This window comes from Hemicordylus capensis, chromosome 1 (assembly GCF_027244095.1).
Source record: "Hemicordylus capensis ecotype Gifberg chromosome 1, rHemCap1.1.pri, whole genome shotgun sequence".
In the NCBI taxonomy this organism is placed as follows: domain Eukaryota; kingdom Metazoa; phylum Chordata; class Lepidosauria; order Squamata; family Cordylidae; genus Hemicordylus; species Hemicordylus capensis.
This window is the reverse complement of record NC_069657.1, coordinates 433,216,250-433,233,187: the sequence shown is the minus strand read 5'-3', so window position 1 is coordinate 433,233,187 and position 16,938 is coordinate 433,216,250. Positions and strand designations below refer to the sequence as shown.

At 45.6% G+C, this 16,938-nt stretch overlaps 1 protein-coding gene across 8 annotated transcripts in view; it reads left to right on the top strand.

The window, feature by feature from the left end:
* Positions 1-251: 251 nt before the first annotated feature.
* Positions 252-16,938, top strand: part of BCL2L11 (BCL2 like 11) — a 50,463-nt gene continuing 33,776 nt past the window's right edge. For 2 of the 8 annotated variants that reach the window (XM_053313605.1, XM_053313586.1), the window contains exons 1-2: positions 769-1,134; positions 2,692-3,102. In XM_053313605.1, the coding sequence (XP_053169580.1) occupies positions 2,712-3,102 (391 nt within the window). In that variant the 5' untranslated portion in view covers positions 769-1,134; positions 2,692-2,711. The other 6 variants (XM_053313597.1, XM_053313547.1, XM_053313576.1 and 3 more) reach the window with 5 other exon arrangements.

Here is a 16,938-nt window from a genome sequence, read left to right as displayed (position 1 = left end):
TTTCATGCCTGATGCCTATAGGCTACTACCTCCAGATTCAGAGGCAAGCAACAGCAGGAGAGCTGCACGCATTCATCAACTCCCACTTGTGGACTTGTCGGAGGCATCTGTTGTGCCGCTGGGAGGCACAGGACGCTGGACTAAAAACCTTTGGCCTGATCCAGCGCCGCCGCCCTCAAAGGGCAGCGGGAGGGCGGAGAGGGGACTCTGCTGCCATGCCAGGGGAGTGGATGAGCTTTAGATGGGGTGGACTCTGCTGAATCTGTGTCTGGAACGGGGAGCGGATGCTCCGTGAGGTGCGGGCATGGGGAGGGATCCTAAGCGAAGCGGAGCAAAAGGCTAGCCGGGGGTGAAGCCCGGGCACGGGAGGGGGGCGTTGCGCAGGGCTGTTGGCGTGGCCGTGGCGCCGGGAAACGCGCGGCCACTCTTGAGAGCCTCGGCTAACAAGACAAAAGGCAAAGCCCAAAGCCCCGTTGGAAGGCGGGTTGGCGTCGGGCCAGCCTACAGGGCAGAGCCCCGCGCGGCGGCTGCGGAGCGCTTCTCGCCTTAGCGCCACACACCGTCGCTGCAGCGGCTCCAGGAAACTCCTCTTGGGGACCGACCGAAGGCGGGGAGAGAGGGAGGGCGGGCCGCGGGGGGAGGGCAGAGGCAGGGTTGTGGCAGGCCGCGCGCGCTCCGGAGAGAGCGGGTGTGTGTGTCTGGGCTGGGGCGCGCGCGCGCGTGTGTGTGTGTGTCTCCCTCCTTCCCCACCCCCTCTGCACCTAGTTTGTAAACAGTGGCCTCGCTTGCAGTGGGCGGAGTGGGGCCGCCCCTGCAGCGCCGGATTGGCCTTGTGGCCTCAGCCAATGTCTTGCAGTGGCGACGGGGAGGGCTCCCCCTCTCTTGCTTTGGAGAGAGGCAAAGCTGCAGTCATCGCGGCGCTGTCCTCCTGGTTGGCTGTGTGCGAGTGCGTGCGGTGGCGGCGGCAATAGCGGCAGCGGCAGACAGCGGTGCCAGCGCCAGCCTCACCGGAGAGCTCTCTCCAGGCGCGCGTGCCCCCTTGGGCCGCTCCTCTCGGGCTCTGTGGGCGCGGGGCTCAGCCTGCGGGCAGAAGTTTGCGGGCTCGCCTCGGGGATGACTCAGAAGCCCTAAAGCGTAAGTAGCGGGGGCGAGCTGGGGACTAGGGTGCGTGCCTGGCTCCTCTGCCCGCCCGCCCGCCCGCCCGCGCCTCTCTCGCGCTCCCCCCTCCCCGCTGGTGCGTGCGTGTGTGTGTGTCTCGGTCTGTTGTTGTTATGCTCCTGCCTTGCGCTCGCTCTCCTTTGTTGGGCTTCAAGGGGCAGGGGTTGGATCCTCCGCGCTCCGGCTCGCAGCAGCCGGGCCGGGGTCGCCCGGCAGCCAGCGCTCTCACGCAGACGACCCCCGAGAAGCGACTTGGGCTGGCAACGGAATGCCTCCGCAAGGCGCAGCGCGGGGCCGGGGGTGCCCGCCTGCCTCCCTTCCCCTCCCGCGCTCTCCCGGGCACTTGCTCGGCGTGACTCCCCGGGTTGCCGCCGCTGCCCTCGGCTTGCCTGTCTCGGCATGCGTTTGCTCATTGGGTCTCCACACTGGCGGCGCTTCCCCTCAACCTGTTGTTACTCGTGGCTGTTCCTCGAGCGCTTGCTTCGCCCGGTCATAGGCTACTACACTACGGTTTGAAAGAAAGTAAATAAAGGTGAGTGTGTGTGTGTGTGTGCGCGCGTGCGTGCGTGCACGAGGCAAGCGGGTCGCCTCTCGGGTCGCCTGCGGAGTGACCGGCCGCGGCTCGTTGCGGGTTGTCGCCTTTGGAGTTCGCTTCGTCACCCAAGAGCAAAACAAAAGCCTCCCCCGCCCCGAGACGAATCCAACAAGGCACTCTCGGGCGCCTTGCGAGGTTCTTCCGAAGTGCAAACGGTCTTCTCTCCCGTGCCTTTTCTTGCCGTGTAATGCGGAGCAGGATTTGGTGGTGGAGTAGCCTTAAAAGGATGAAGGAGGAGGAGTGTACGGAGAAGCACTTTGCAGTGTACGAACTCTATTGTGACGCACTTTACTACAACTGATGGCTCTTGCCAGACCTTCCAGACTTGCTGTGATCAGCATATTCGGTAGAACAATGGAGCGGGAGCCTGGCCGGGTTCCCTGTCCTGCACAATCACGGCATCGACTCCTCACATAACATTTCAACGCTGTATCTGACTCCCCCCACCCTTAATGACTTGGAGTGGTGGGACTGTGGGGATCCCCGCTTAATACTTACACACACACACACACGCACGCACACACACACACACACACCCCCCACAATTGGGCCAATTCCCCCCCCCTTCTGTAAACATTGCCTGTCTTGGAACACTACTCAGCTTGTGAAGAAGTTCTGCCTTAAAACTTTTTCCACTCCTGTTCTTTTTACCAAGGCTTTGGAGTTTACCAAGGTGTTGGACTGGATAGCAATACTTATTGACACCTTTTAACAGTGCTTGATTTCTCTTCTCTTTCAAATTTGGCATGCAAGGTTGATCAGTGCTTGAAATCCTATGGGGATGTAAAATGCAAAGTGACTGCATTGTTCACATTCTAGTGATCACCTAATGACTCTGCTGCAAGTCATCATTGTTACCCAGTCTGGGTGAACCTTGTATATAATTTGCATTGTGTTTTTTTTCTCTTCCTCCCTCCCTCTCTCTCTTTTTTTTCCAGGAGAGGGGAAAAAAGGCCAAATGGCAAAACAATCTTCTGATTTGAATTCTGAGTGCGATAGAGAAGGTGGACAATTGCAGCCTCCTGAGAGGCCAGTTCAATCTCAGCATCTTCGGCCTGGGGCCCCTACCTCCCTACAAACTGAGCACCAAGGTAATCTTTTTGGCGAGCGGGACAGTTCTTCACCCAGTAGCCCTCAGGGACCACTGGCACCACCCTCCAGCCCTAGTCCATTTGCTACCAGATCCCCGCTGTTCATGTTTGTAAGAAGATCCCGACTGCTGTCCAGATCCTCCAGTGGGTATTTCTCTTTTGACACCGACAGGAGTCCTGCACCTATGAGTTGCGACAAGGCCACACAGACTCCAAGCCCCCCCTGTCAAGCTTTCAATCATTATCTGAGCTCAATGGGTAAGCAAGACCATGGTAAGAACCTTCTTGGCTCCTGTTCTGAATGTAACTCGCCTTTGTTATTTATTTATTTATTATTATTTATTTATTACATTTATATCCCGCTCTTCCTCCAAGGAGCCCAGAGCGGTGTACTACATACTCGAGTTTCTTCTCACAACAACCCTGTGAAGTAGGTTAGGCTGAGAGAGAAGTGACTGGCCCAGAGTCACCCAGCTAGTATCATGGCTGAATGGGGATTTGAACTCGGGTCTCCCCGGTCCTAGTCCAGCACTCTAACCACTACACCACGTTCCCTTTTTTGTATTTGGGTCCTTGTGTTATGTCTGAAGGGTTCAGGTAGTAGAGCGTAGAGGCCAAGAGGTTTGTGAACCATGACGTCCCCCAGGTCAAATCTTGCCTGTGCCATGGATTCATTAGATGGCCTTTTGCAAGCCACTGTGGCTCATCCTTCCATCTGCAACATAGGGACAATATTGCTCTGCCTTACAGGGTTGTGGTAAAGATTGCTGGAACAGTGTATGTGAAGTATTTTAAACATTCCAAAACGGGTTTTCAGCCAGGGCTACCCAAACCCTGAGGGTACTTGATTCTTCATAGAGGGTACGCAGAACCCTCTCGCCTCCCTGACTCGTATGCGACACCATTGGCTCCCTCTCCAGGTGGGGAAGGGTGGCACCCATGACTTATATGGCTGCTTATATGGGGTACCCGAGCTGAAGCATTGAGATACAAAGGGTGCACTTAAGAAAGGTTGAAAACTCTGAAGCATTAAAAATGCTATTAATTAGCATGTTTTGATAGGATTAACATACTGAGACTATTCCCACGATCACCCAAAAGTGGGCTAAGGGAGCCCAGCCTGCTTTGGGTCGATTGTGTGCTGCAACAGGAGCCGCGCAACTCCCGACAGCTAGCCTCGTTAAATCCCCCTCCCCTTAAATGAGGTTAATGGAGCGATCGCTCCGCTAACCTTGTTTTTGTGCTCTCCAGGATGTTCTTGTTTTTGTGCTCTACAGGATGCCCTGTGCAAGTGCGCGGGGCATCCTGGAACTTCCGGGGACCGCGCAACCCCTGATCTCCATAGCCCCTGCCGGCTCTGTGACGGAGCTGGCAGTCGTGTGGGCAGCCGATTTGGCTGCCCAACTACGAGCAGCTGCTCGTCTGCAGGGAGAGCGGGCTAAGCCGACTCTCCCCACAGAACCCTGTCAAGCTCTTCACACGTGCCGTGTGAAGCGCCTCACTGGGTGTGCTATAGAAAATAAGGGGCTGAAATATCCAAAGAGAATGTGTTTCTGGAAAATATTCCAGAAAAGCAAGAAGTTGACGTATGGTTAGTCATATACAGAGAGGGCTGTGATACTTATGCCCTTTTATTTAGAGTGGTTCTGTCAATGTCAGCGGGGCTCTTCTGGAGGATGTGAATAGAGCTTTTAGCCAAAATATCCAGCCTGCTTCTTCGACCATTTCCAGACATTAGGACTATGGGAAGACAGCCTCTGAAACAGAAAGTGCCTTATTAAAGAGTTACTTCCTGTTTTGGGGCTTTGTTTAGGTGCAAAATAGCCCTGCCTCCCCGCATGCCCATCTTCGTGGAGTTGCATTGATGGGATGAGAATTGTTGTCCACGTTCTACTTGAATATGTGATTAGCAAGGTTTGGAAGTGCACTTAGATTTCATAGAGCTGAAGAGCACACGAGAGTAGTATTGGCCAGCCTATATCCCATCCAGTACGAAGCTAAGAGGATGTGTTGTTTACATATGATCTTATTAATGTGGCACAGAGATTCCAGAACCTCATACTGATTGCGTGATGTACAGACCGTTTGAGGTGTGTCTCACCTGACTTCAGCTTAGGAGCTGTTATATTTTATCCTGTCCCCATAGTACTTATGAGCAGGGTGCTTCAGCATGGTTGGTTTCCTGCTTTGAGTGTTGAGATGTCCCAAGGGGGAAAGGTAACTCCCTTTGTTAGGCATACTTCCAGTTCTCTTATTTGTTACACAGCACTGAACCAAGAGCATGGGAAGCTGCTGCATAGATGTGCTCTTAACTCAGTTTATTCCCAAGTGCATATGTAGCTGTTCAGAGCATTTTAAAGCAGGCATGTTTATCTTCCCGTTTTTACCATGGAAACTGAAGGCACTTCCTGAAAACTCCACCAATCAGAATGCAGGGGGAGGGGGGAATCCCTTGGTTTTCTTTTATAGTCTCTTTGCTTTGATTTTTAAAAATAGGCTGTAAAACGTATTGGAGCTTACTTTTTTCTGGTTTAGCTCAAAAAGTAGGACACTTGTGAAAATATCTGTGCAACCTGTTTCTTTATAAAGTATTAGGATGAAGAAAATAACATATCAAAGCAAAAAAAAAGTGGCTGGTAACTGTTTTTAGGAATGCAGCTAAAACATGCATACAAAATCGTTGTTACTTCTATCATCTGACAGGATTTTCTGCCTTTAATAGGTGTATGATAGGAAGAAATTCAACAGTGGGGGCTTTTTCATGCATGGAAATGAAGTGTTGGGGGAAACGACACCCACTGAATCTCTTCCTGACATGCAGCTGTTTAACAGCACGTGTGCTCTTTCAGAGAGGAAAATGTGGCAACCCTAATAAAGAATGAAGCTGTTAACAAGTGCAAAGGCATTGTACATTATTGTTGGAAGCCAGATAGGTAAAGTACCAAACACTGCTGGTAGTGAGTGTGTGTTTAATTGGTTAGGTAAACAGTTTGGCCAGAAGTGACACTACCCTTTGGCTTAATTTAATTTCTTGCTGTGTTCCAAGGAGCTGGGGAATGTGGCTGCAGGTTATAAAAAGGTAATAAAATGTGAAACATATTAAACAAACAAAAAGCTGACCACACCTGCTCAAACTGCTTGTTAATGACAGCTCAGCCAAAAAGGATTGATATTTTTGTGGCAGATGTTCAGGTGGGTTTATCAGGCTTTCCAAGGGAAAGGAGTTCCACAGTCCTAGAACAGATGCCAGAGATGCCTCTCTGGGTGCCTTTGTTGTTTGGATGACTTGATTGACCTTTGATCACAACGTGAATGTCCTCGGTGTCCTTAAGTACCAACTGGTAGTATTACAGCCTGCCCGTGTGCACGTTTACTCAGAAGTGAGTCCCGTGGGTTCAGTGGGACTTATTCTCTAGTTAGTGTGTTTAGAATTAATCCATTGCCCTGAGCTGAAGCATTTAGCATCCCAGCATTTCTTTTGGCGAGCAATCCAGTTCTTCTGTTCCTAGTTCAGCCCCGGACATTGGTAGATTGATGCAGCCAATTTCTAAGGAAGGTATAAATTTTCTGTAATGCCACGCCTGTATTTATACCTAGGAGGTGGGGAAAATGTCCTGTCATCCATCATTGCATAACTAGAGGCTATATTCCCAGCTTGCTATAATGGTTGCACTAGTGATCGGTACACCAACCTTGTGTTTCTGTAGATCTTTTTCTTTCCCCAGGGCCCATCCTTTAGGAACCTCACAGCATGTTGTGAGGCTGAAAATGGCATGTTTCTCTCTCCCCACTTCTCTCTCTATTTATCATCTTCTTGCATTGCCAGGTGAATCCTTTGCCAATATATGTGTGTTAGTTGTTACACTCCAGGATGCTTATTCTGATAGTTGAATGTTGAAGTATTTGTCTTGGGAAAGTTTGGCAGTTATAAGCCAGTTATTGGCAATCTATGACTTACAATTTGCATAAACCCTGCAGCCTCTGGCTGGAGTCCTAGGAACCTAAGATTTGACTCTTAATATTTAAATACACTTTTCCAGCTCTCGTGATTGCAGAGATAAAGTAGGAAGTAGGATGGCAAAAGTGTTTTTAAAAACTCAGCATAGGGGCATGAGGTGTGTGTGTGTTTTTTCAAATAATTCTCAAAATTAATCACAGTGACTCTCATTCTGTGCAGTGAAACACAGGTAGTTCAGCATCACCCATGCTGCTGCATATGTCTAAATCACCGCCTGCACTGTTGCAGACGGGTGTTCTGCTGTGACTTAAATTGTGCAATTGTAGTTGCATGATGCCGCCTCCGTAATGAAATAGCGCCGTGCACCTGTGACTCTGCACAGCGGAACAGCAACGGCACGGGCAGCGTTTCAGACACAGGCAGTGTTTCAGACACAGGCAGCATTGTGGGCAGTGCTTAGTGGCCAGCGTTTTGCTGTGTAGCATGTAAGCCGCCTTTAACCTTTATTTTATGTTCAATGTATCCCTTTCTCCCCTCCTTCCTCTATTGTCTCTCTTGTGTCATTTTTAGAATGTAAAGCCAAGTCCCTGTCCCATCTGTGTTAAATACCATGGACATAGATGCTGCTAAATAAATTATAAATAAGTAATATTTTATTTTGTGTATTGTTAATAAATGACTTGTGGGGACAGTGCACGTCTCAGTGGTAGAACATCTGCTTTGCGTGTAAAAGGTTCCAAGTTGAATCCCTAGCATCTCTAGGTAGACCTGGGAGAAAGTCCAGTCTGAAAACTTGAAAATCTGCTCCCAATCACTATAGACCAGCAGCTCTCCAACTTGGGCCCCCAGATTTTGTTGGACTACAACTCCCATCATCCCCAGCCACAATGACTGATGGCTGGGGGTGATGGGAGTTGTAGTCCTGCAGTATGTTTGAGAATCCCTGGCCTAGATGGACCTACTATTGCTCTTTGTAGAAGGCAGTTTCCTGTGTTTCATATATATCTATATATATAGATATAGATATAGATATATATAAAGTTTCAAACTTATAGTACTGTCAAGCAAGTACGATATGACCACCTGTTGTAATATGCGTTTCCTGAAAAAGATGTACATGCAGCTTAGATTCACCTTAGATTCATGGCTGTGGTAAACGTCAATTCCCCCAATTCTGTCTTATAAAGCTGCACAAAAATTGCTCTTGGAAGGACCAGGTGGCAGACCTCTGTTCCACCTCTGGTCGTAATATGCATGTGTGGAAATTGTTCTTGCCCATGCTCTTCAAAAAGTTCTTAGATTCCCTCTCTGCATTTAATTCTGTAGATACCTTTGGACAATTCTCTGGCTGGCCCATGTAAACATGTGGGAGTTGAACATGAATATGCACATCTCCCTTCTCGCCTCCAGTGCACCATCATTTCATTGCATGGGGTGTGGGGTGACAGTTTGTCCAAATGCTCCCTCCCCCTGCACAGTTTGGCAACAGAGCACCAGATGTGAGGAGAGACGTGTACACTTATGCTCCTCTCCTGTATGTTCATGCCAGCTGGTTCAAAGTGCCATCTGAACTAGCCCCTTTCGTAAGCAGTGCTGCTGTAATATTACGGGTTGCTCACAATTGTTGTTTTCTATATATGCATGACAAATCATGCAGAATGAACGATTAAGAATTAACTAGGCAAGTTAGCCACACAGCTGCTATCGCAAGTAATGGGGCTTGTGACGCTTAATCCTATGGTCAATTTTGAAGACCATACCCATAGCAGAGATTTCACTTCTAATTTCTTTTAAGTGGGCTTGCTCTCTGAAGGACCAACTTGTGAATGTCTGTCTTTTCCTTGTAGCGTCAGGCAAAGTTTACATCTAAGTTTACAGTGCTGAAGGGGAGGGGAAGTCTTCTGCATTGTGTAGTTTATATGACCACTTCCCTTTCTTCCAGGTGAAAGCTGATTTTAAGTTTGACTTGTTTTCAGCATGAGTCCATTTGTTTATATGTCTATACTTATATTTTAAAAGGCTCACATTCATGAAAATGAGATAAGATTACATTTTGAAAAGTCCCTTTGAACAATAACATAAGCATTGCAGCACAAAAATCTGTTTATAACAGTTGCAAAGGTACCAAGTAATTATAAAAATGCTCTCTAATAAACCTTTGTCTGGCATCACTATAGTTTTTAGAGTTTAATGCAAGCACACTGAGATAGAATGCTTGGTTTAGACAAAGGATGCAGTTGACTGAGTTCTTGAAATAAAGATGACACATGTTATTTAAGCACTACACATCAAAGCCACACATTCATAGCAGCATTTCCTTTGTTTTTGAGAAAGAAAAATTGTGTTCTTGTTCTTGAATCCTTTTAACATTCTTTTTTGGGATGGACAGTTTGGAAACCATTCTGAATATCTTCAGCTTCCTGAAAGATGACTTGGTGCTAAATTTTCTAGTGAGCAGAGATTATATCCTCCAGAACCTTGGCAGCAAAGAACTTGATTATGAAGTTAGATTATGTAGAACTTGATCATTTTAAGGTAACAACTTTTTAAATGTGGGAACAAAGGGTGGCGTCTGAAAAAGAGATTTTGTAGGCAAAGCAGAAGTGCAGATGGCTCCTGTATCCTTTCTTTTTTACAAATTTGTGTTATATCCAAAGAGGGAAGCCGCATATCTCCTGTGCTGAGGTACATGATCTGCACCCACATCTGGTGCACATATCTTATTGGGGGAGAGATCTGCAGCTTTCTTTCTGGATGTTATATATTAAGAACATAACATCTGGATTTTGATGGACTCTTCAGATTCTAAAAATCTTAATCTGGATTTTTGGAAACTTCAAAAATGTGAATCATTCGGATTAGGGCCCATTAGAAATTGCCAATTTCCTTGCAAAAATATGTAACTTATCCCTAGAATCAAGCTCTGTTCCAGAGAACTGGAAAGTAGCCAAAGTAACACCAGTTTTCAAAAAGAGATCTAGGGTGGATCTGGGAAATTACAGTCCAGTTAGCTTAAGTTCTGTGCTGGGCAAATTGATGGAAAGCATTAAAGATAAAATTGTTAAGCACATAGAAGAACAGGCCCTGCTGAAAGAACCAGCATGGCTTCTGCAAAGGTAAATCTTGCCTCACTAACCTTTTGGAGTTCTTTGAGGGTGTCAACAGGTGTGCAGATAAAGGTGATCCTGTTGACATAGTATACCTGGACTTTCTAAAAGCTTTTGACAAAGTTCCTCATTAAAGACACTTGAGAAAACTTAGCAGTCATGAGATTAGGGGACAGGTTCATGTGTGGATTGGTAACTGTTTGAAGGACAGGAAACAGAGGGTAGGAATAAATGGACAGTTTTTACAATGAAGGGAAGCAAGAAGTGGGGTCCCCCAAGGATCAGTACTGGGACTGGTGCTCTTCAACTTGTTCATAAATTATCTAGAAGTTGGTATAAGTAGCGAGGCAGACAGATTTGCACTTGACTCTAAACTATTTAGAGTAATGAAATCCAAAACATATTGAGAGGAGCTCCAAAAGGATCTCTCCAAACTGGGGGAGTGGGCGACAAAATGGCAAATGCGGTTCAGTGTAAGCAAGTGTAAAATGATGCATATTGGGGCAGATCTTGGGCTTGTGGTAGATAACTCATTGAAAGTGTTGACTCAGTTGTGGCAGCTGTGAAAAAGGCCAATTCCATGCTTGGAATCATTAGGAAGAGGGTTGAAAATAAAACTGCTAATATCATAATGCCCTTATACTAATTTATGGTGTAGCCACATTTGGAGTACCATGTACAGTTCTGGTCACCATACCTCAAAAAAGACATTACAGGACTAGAGAAGGTACAGAAGAGGGCAACCAAGATGATCAGGGGCCTAGAGCACCTTTCTTATAGAGGCAAGACTACAACACCAGGGGCTTTTTAGTTTAGAAAAAAGGTGACTACGGGGAGACATGATAGAGGTCTATACAATCATGCAATGGAGTGGAGAAAGTGGATAGAGAGAAATTCTGCTCCCTCTCTCTCAACACTAGGACCGCGGTCATCTTATTAAACTGATTGCCAAGAAATGTAGGACCAACAAAAGGAAGTACTTTTTCACACAGTGCATAATTATCCTATGGAATTCTCTGCCACAAGATGTGGTGACAGCCACCAGCCTGAATGGCTTTAAGAAGGGCTTAGATAAATTCATGGAGGAGAAGTCTATCATTGGCTACTAATCTGAGGGCTATAGGCCACCTCTAGCCTAAGAGTCAAGTTGCTTCTGAATACCCATTGCAGGGGATCAACAGCAGGGGAAAGGGCATGCCCACTTGTCTGTGGGCTTCCCAGTGGCATCTGATGGGCCGCTGTGTGAAACAGGATGCTGGACTAGATAGGCCCTGGGCCTGATCCAGCAGGGCTGTTCTTAATGTAACTTGGAGAAAGTCTCATACTTACAAAAACAGTACAATTGAATAGAATAATATTTATAAATGAGAATGTAAAGTATAACAGAAGTATAGATCTCACTGAGCTGGTAAACGTGAGCTGGATTGCACCACCCTGATCAAATGCTCCTTTGGATAAAAACTCACTCCACTTTGAAAACAGTCTTGGAGAAGCCACTGCCGGTCTGTGTACTGAGCTAGATGGACCAATGGTCTGACTCGGTATAAGGTAGCTTCCGATGTTCCTATGAAAAGTAGATAATCAGTGGGGACAGGTTTTCCCTAGTGTCTAGTTTTCAGTGGGCCAGCTGAGGTTATATGTCCACTCAGCCCTGCCTGCTGCACAAGTAAAAGAGAGGATGCACAGTCACCCCCCTGCCCCCCAGTACACCGTTCTGTCTCCCATGTTTACATGGGAGGCGGAACATCTGAATGGTCCCTAATCTCATGGGGACAATTAATACTACTTTAAAGCAGTATTAGAACCACCTGATTAGTGGTAGTTTGGACATTCTGTCCCCACATATGTGGGGTGGAATTATATATTCCAGGTGGGCAGAGTGGGACATATGCACGCTCCCTCTTAACCGGGTGGTGGCTGGGTCCAGTTAGACGTATTGTCCAAGCTACCCCTACGTGAAGGGGCTTGTGTATGTACATACACATACAGTTAGGGTTCGAATACAAACTGGTTTGTTCTGGTTTGGCCGATCCACGAGCCGGTTTGGCAGTTTGAGTCTAAAATGGGATGGGGGTGGGAAGCGGCACCTTTAAAAATGAGCAGCGCGCGTCCTTACCATACAACCTCCTGCAGCAGTCTGTGCATGTCGCTGGCACGCACATGGCCTTCACGCATGTGCAGAAGCCATTTGTGTGGTCAGCATGGTGTCCAGTTCGTATTCAAACTGTGGCTCATGAACATCCCTATATGCAGTATATACGTGTGTGTGTGTGTTTTCCTTTTTTGCATGTGGAGGTATTCAGTCATATGAACCTCCACCTGCAGTCTGAAGTGCTACAGCAACACAGGTATTCTGCCTCAATGCGAATAAGGCCTAAGTCGTCCCAGCAACATGGAAAGCCTGTTGGGTACTAACAGTCCGTGGCACTATTATCAAAACTCTGCCTTCATGAAAATCTGTCTTTCACAGGATTGTTAAAGAACATTTGCCGGTTTTAATGAGGTCTAGCTTGCATCAAATACGGCTGTAGTTTCCTTTCCCGTGGATGGGATCAGCAGCAGCTGCTGCTACACTTCCTAGAGTTCACTAGAGGTCCTTCTGACTCCAGTCCAACATGTGCTGGCAGTTTGGAAGCCGCTGTTTGCCGCTTTTTGCTTGCTCCGCATACAGCCAAATGACCTCTCTGCCAACTCGCTTGATGTTTCTTGCTCCTCCCCGTTGTGTGTGGAGAAGAACAGGGAGGAGGTGGCATGAGGCAGAAAGTGGGTTACACCCTAGAAGCCGATTGCTCAGCTGCCTTAATATTCACTGCAAAGTGGGGGGGGGGGGCGGGGGAGACCAGCAACCTTATAACTAGTTTCTCCTTGTATCTCTTAATACTCTAAAGACAGCAGTGCTTTGGTTTCTTATGGTCCAAATTTGGAATGTGGCAAAAAATATTTTGGATGACTGATATACAGTACTTGATAATGCTGAATTATTTTTAAAATGAGGTATGACTGTATTTGGCTTTGTGGAAAAAATAGGTCACTTCTAGGACCTGAGTCCGTATTCTGAAATATAGCGAAATTACCATCATTTTGTAGTTCTAGTACATATACCAGATTATCCCAGTATAACATTACAGTTAAGTGGGTATTGTATGTGTCGAAGTAGCAACATTGCTAGAAAAGGATACACAGTTCAGTTCAAAAGTTCTGGCCTTACTGTAAGAATTTTACGTGTGTTAAATAACTTGGCCTGAACAGGATTAATATTGATCATCATTAGTGCTTAGATAGGGCTTTGAACTTGATACTGAGATGACGTAGCAATATCTCATTGTAAAATAGTCCTTAAGAAGGAAGAGAGGAGAGAACAGAAAATAATGTGTTCTGCTGGTAGCTTAGAGCTATTTTACATTGTCCTCATTCTTGTGCATTTGGGTCAACTGCAAATAGTGCAGTAGGTCCTAAAGGAATAATGACCAAGAAGAAGAGTGGGCTGTTTACTTTACAGTCTTCTGAATCCAGCTGTTAGTGGTTACTTCCAGAAGCCTATGGATCTTGCTTGGAGTTTGACTAGATCTGGACCGTATACACAGTACCATTGGTGAAGAGGAGTAATTGGTGGCCGTTAGCTGTTTGTGGCAAATAGAAAACCATCTCTCTCTCTCCTCTCATACAGCCACAGACCAGGCAGGTTGGAATTCACTGCAGTTTGCAAGGATTGTGAGAACTTTTTTTGAAGACTTTAAATCGAATACATCTGTTTACATTGTTTACATATTTGATGCATCTGTGCTGAAAATTAAGATGGGCACACATTTATTGACCTAAAACATGTGTTTTTCAGAATTCTGTATAAACATATATAGCACTACATAATGGTTTATGGGGTTTTAAAGTATGGGCTAGTTTCATACTGATATTGTGCTGTCGACCTCAGATGTTCAGAAACTATGAGTCAGGCGCACTACAAAGAATGAGATTATACTTGGTTTCTGTGTTACTGACGGCACTCCGCAAACATTTACAGCTCTTCTGAACAACTGTGCAATTTAAACACTTTTTGATTAAGTGAAAGTTGAGATTCTCTCAGTTTCTAATTAGAGACGTTAAAAAAATACCAAATATTGCATAGTATAGTCTTTATTTCAGTCTTTGACCAGCATAGCCAAATATTGTAGTCATGTGGTATGATGTCTTGGGATTCTGCAAACACTGCTAAATAATATTAATATTTCCTTTTGGCATATCTCCTCTGCTTTTCATTTGACTCATAGTTCTCTGAGATTAAACCAGAAGACTGGTGGAAATAACTTGAAGTGTTAGTAAATGGAAGCAAGCAATTCACTAGAAGCATCAAGAGTTTGGCTGCATTGCTCAGGATTTATGACCTCTGGCATCACATTCCAGCAGCTGTTCAAACTCTGATTATCAACTGTATATTTTTCCCCTCCCAAAAAACTTGGGTTCCACAATCTGTACTTAAGAAAAGACTTTCTACATGACTCAGAGAGCATAAGAAAGCTGCCTACCACTCCTCTATTGGGGGACTTGCCTTGTGTAGATGGTATCTGGTGAGTGTGAAACACGTGTGCTTCCTTTCTGAAACTCCCATTTTATTTGGGAAGAAACTTCCCCCACTCTTTTTGGCCCATTGTCCTATAAACATAAGCATCTTAATTAATTCTTAAGTTCTTAATTCTGTTCTTCCCTGTTCAGTATCAGTTTGACGTGTGCAATACCCCCACATCTATGGATTTGGAATCCTAAGCTAGATATCATAAACAAAAAGTTTTACAACTTTGCCATCCTCATTTAAAATCTCTTACAACCCTGCCCTAAACATTTCTGCCTGGCTGCAGTATGGGAGCAATGTCTTTGCATCATTTGTATCATGGCTCACACTCTACCAGGAGTTGATTATGGCTCATTTTGTGCTTCGGTGCTGGCACAACAAGTTTTATACCTGAGGCATGTTTTTGAGTTTCATAGCTAGCAGAAGACATACTTTTTTTTTTTTAAACAGAAGTTGAGATACAAGTGTGTGTTGCCTTGAAGGGGTGACGGGACCAGTAGTTATTTCAAGACTTCTTGGCAATTATTTTATTTTAGTATGACTTGGCATTAGTTAATACAAACTTATAAACCACTTTGCAAAACGGAAGCTAACCATTATTTAATTCATATACCCATGCAAAAATAATGATCTTGAGACCAGCAAATCATAGGAGAAGGCACCACTAATGGGAAAGTGTAATTTTTTTAAAAAAATGTAGAAGTAAACTGCCTGTACATTAATTGGGCTGACTACTGCCAGAGGCAGAGTGCTGGCCTAAACTGAAATTCTCCTGAGCAAACTCCATTGAACTGAATGGGAGCTGAGCTAGAACATTATTGCATAAGCTGTTTTTATGGGAGTTTGGTTGAATCTCCACTGCAATCATGCTTTCAAGAATTTTCTCTTGGGTTTTCTTAAGGACTAGTAACTTCTGGCCAGAGCTGAGGTTTTCAGAGTGTTCCCAGATGAAAGAGAGAAAGTGCTACAGGGGTCTTCTATTGAACTTCCTTGCTCCAAGCAGTGGTTGCATTTTTTTTAAGGGGGTTCAGTAAGGTTAGTGAGACAATTCAGTATAACTAGTAGTGTTTGAATAGGGTTGCAGTTATGTGTGTTTGGAATATAAAGTAAAGTTGTGCCCTTGAGTCAGTGTCGACTCGTGGGGACCACAGAGCCATCTGGTTTTCTTTGGTAGAATACAGGAGGGGTTTACCATTGCCGCCTCCTGTGCAGTGTGAGATGATGCCTTTCAGCACCTTTCTATATCACTGCTGCCAAATATAGTCTGATGTTACTTGGTAGTCCCCTTATGGGATAGGGCCCTAGCTCAGTGGTAAAGGCAAAGTGTGCCATCAAGTCAGTGTTGACTCCTGGGGACCACAGAGCCCTGTGGTTGTCTTTGGTAGAATACAGGAGGGGTTTACCATTGCCTCTTCCCATGCAGTATGAAATAATGCCTTTCGGCATCTTCCTATATTGCTGCTGCCCAATATAGGTGTTTTCCATAACCTGGGAAACATACCAGCAGGGATTCGAACCGGCAACCTCTTGCTCATTTCCCCGCTGCACCAATAGGTGGCTGTTTGGAATATGGATGATACTAAATGTGAATGTTGAAAATGTACCTCTGCTTTGCATAGCTAAATGACTTGACACTCCCGATCTTTTTGATCTTGCAGTACCGCAGAAAGTCCTTTATGAAAGCCTCAGATTGATTTCACTATTAACCACATGAAACATTATATTAATTTCTTGACTTGCGGAACCTATTTGAAGTTGATAATAGGTTTTTTGAAGTGTACGCAGTCCCTAAGGTCCCATTATGCTTTTTATTTTATTTTTCTGGTTGTTAGTTGCACAGTTCTGCTTTTGTGTGCTTGTGTGAAACTAACATTTTGTCAAGTTATGTGCAAAGCCTGAACAGGTGGCTCCTCAAGGGAAGAGAGCATCTCTCTTCCTGGGGGTCCTGCATATGCAGTGATCTCTGTGTAACATGCAAAAATGCTCTTAGCTGAGAAAGAAAAATAAGCTCTTCTGCTCAGGTCTTTAAAAGCTTCATAGATTTTCCTTACTTCTGACAATAGTGCATTTTCAGAAAGGATCAGGAGCTGCTTTGCAAGACATATGTTTTCCTACACTGATGGAGGCTTCTAGTCATGAGTGCCCAGTAAAATAAGTGTGTGCGCTGAGATGGGGCAAATTACGATGACACCAGCAAATGGATTTTTGTACCATTTCCAACATGGAAGTGACTTTTGTGTAGGAAATTTGTCTTCTGTGAAGAAGCCCTTTTGTCACTGAAGTAACCTAGCATACCTGGGTGCAGAAGGCTGTGTGTTCTTGCCTTAATTGGTATGAATTTACCCAGAAACCTCTTACCTAATCCGAAATAGATTCTGGGGAAGGGAGGGAACTAGTCTGAAGCCATCCTTTATCTGTCAGACTGCTGAGGCCCCCACCCATGTGCATTTTCCCACTGGCCAGAG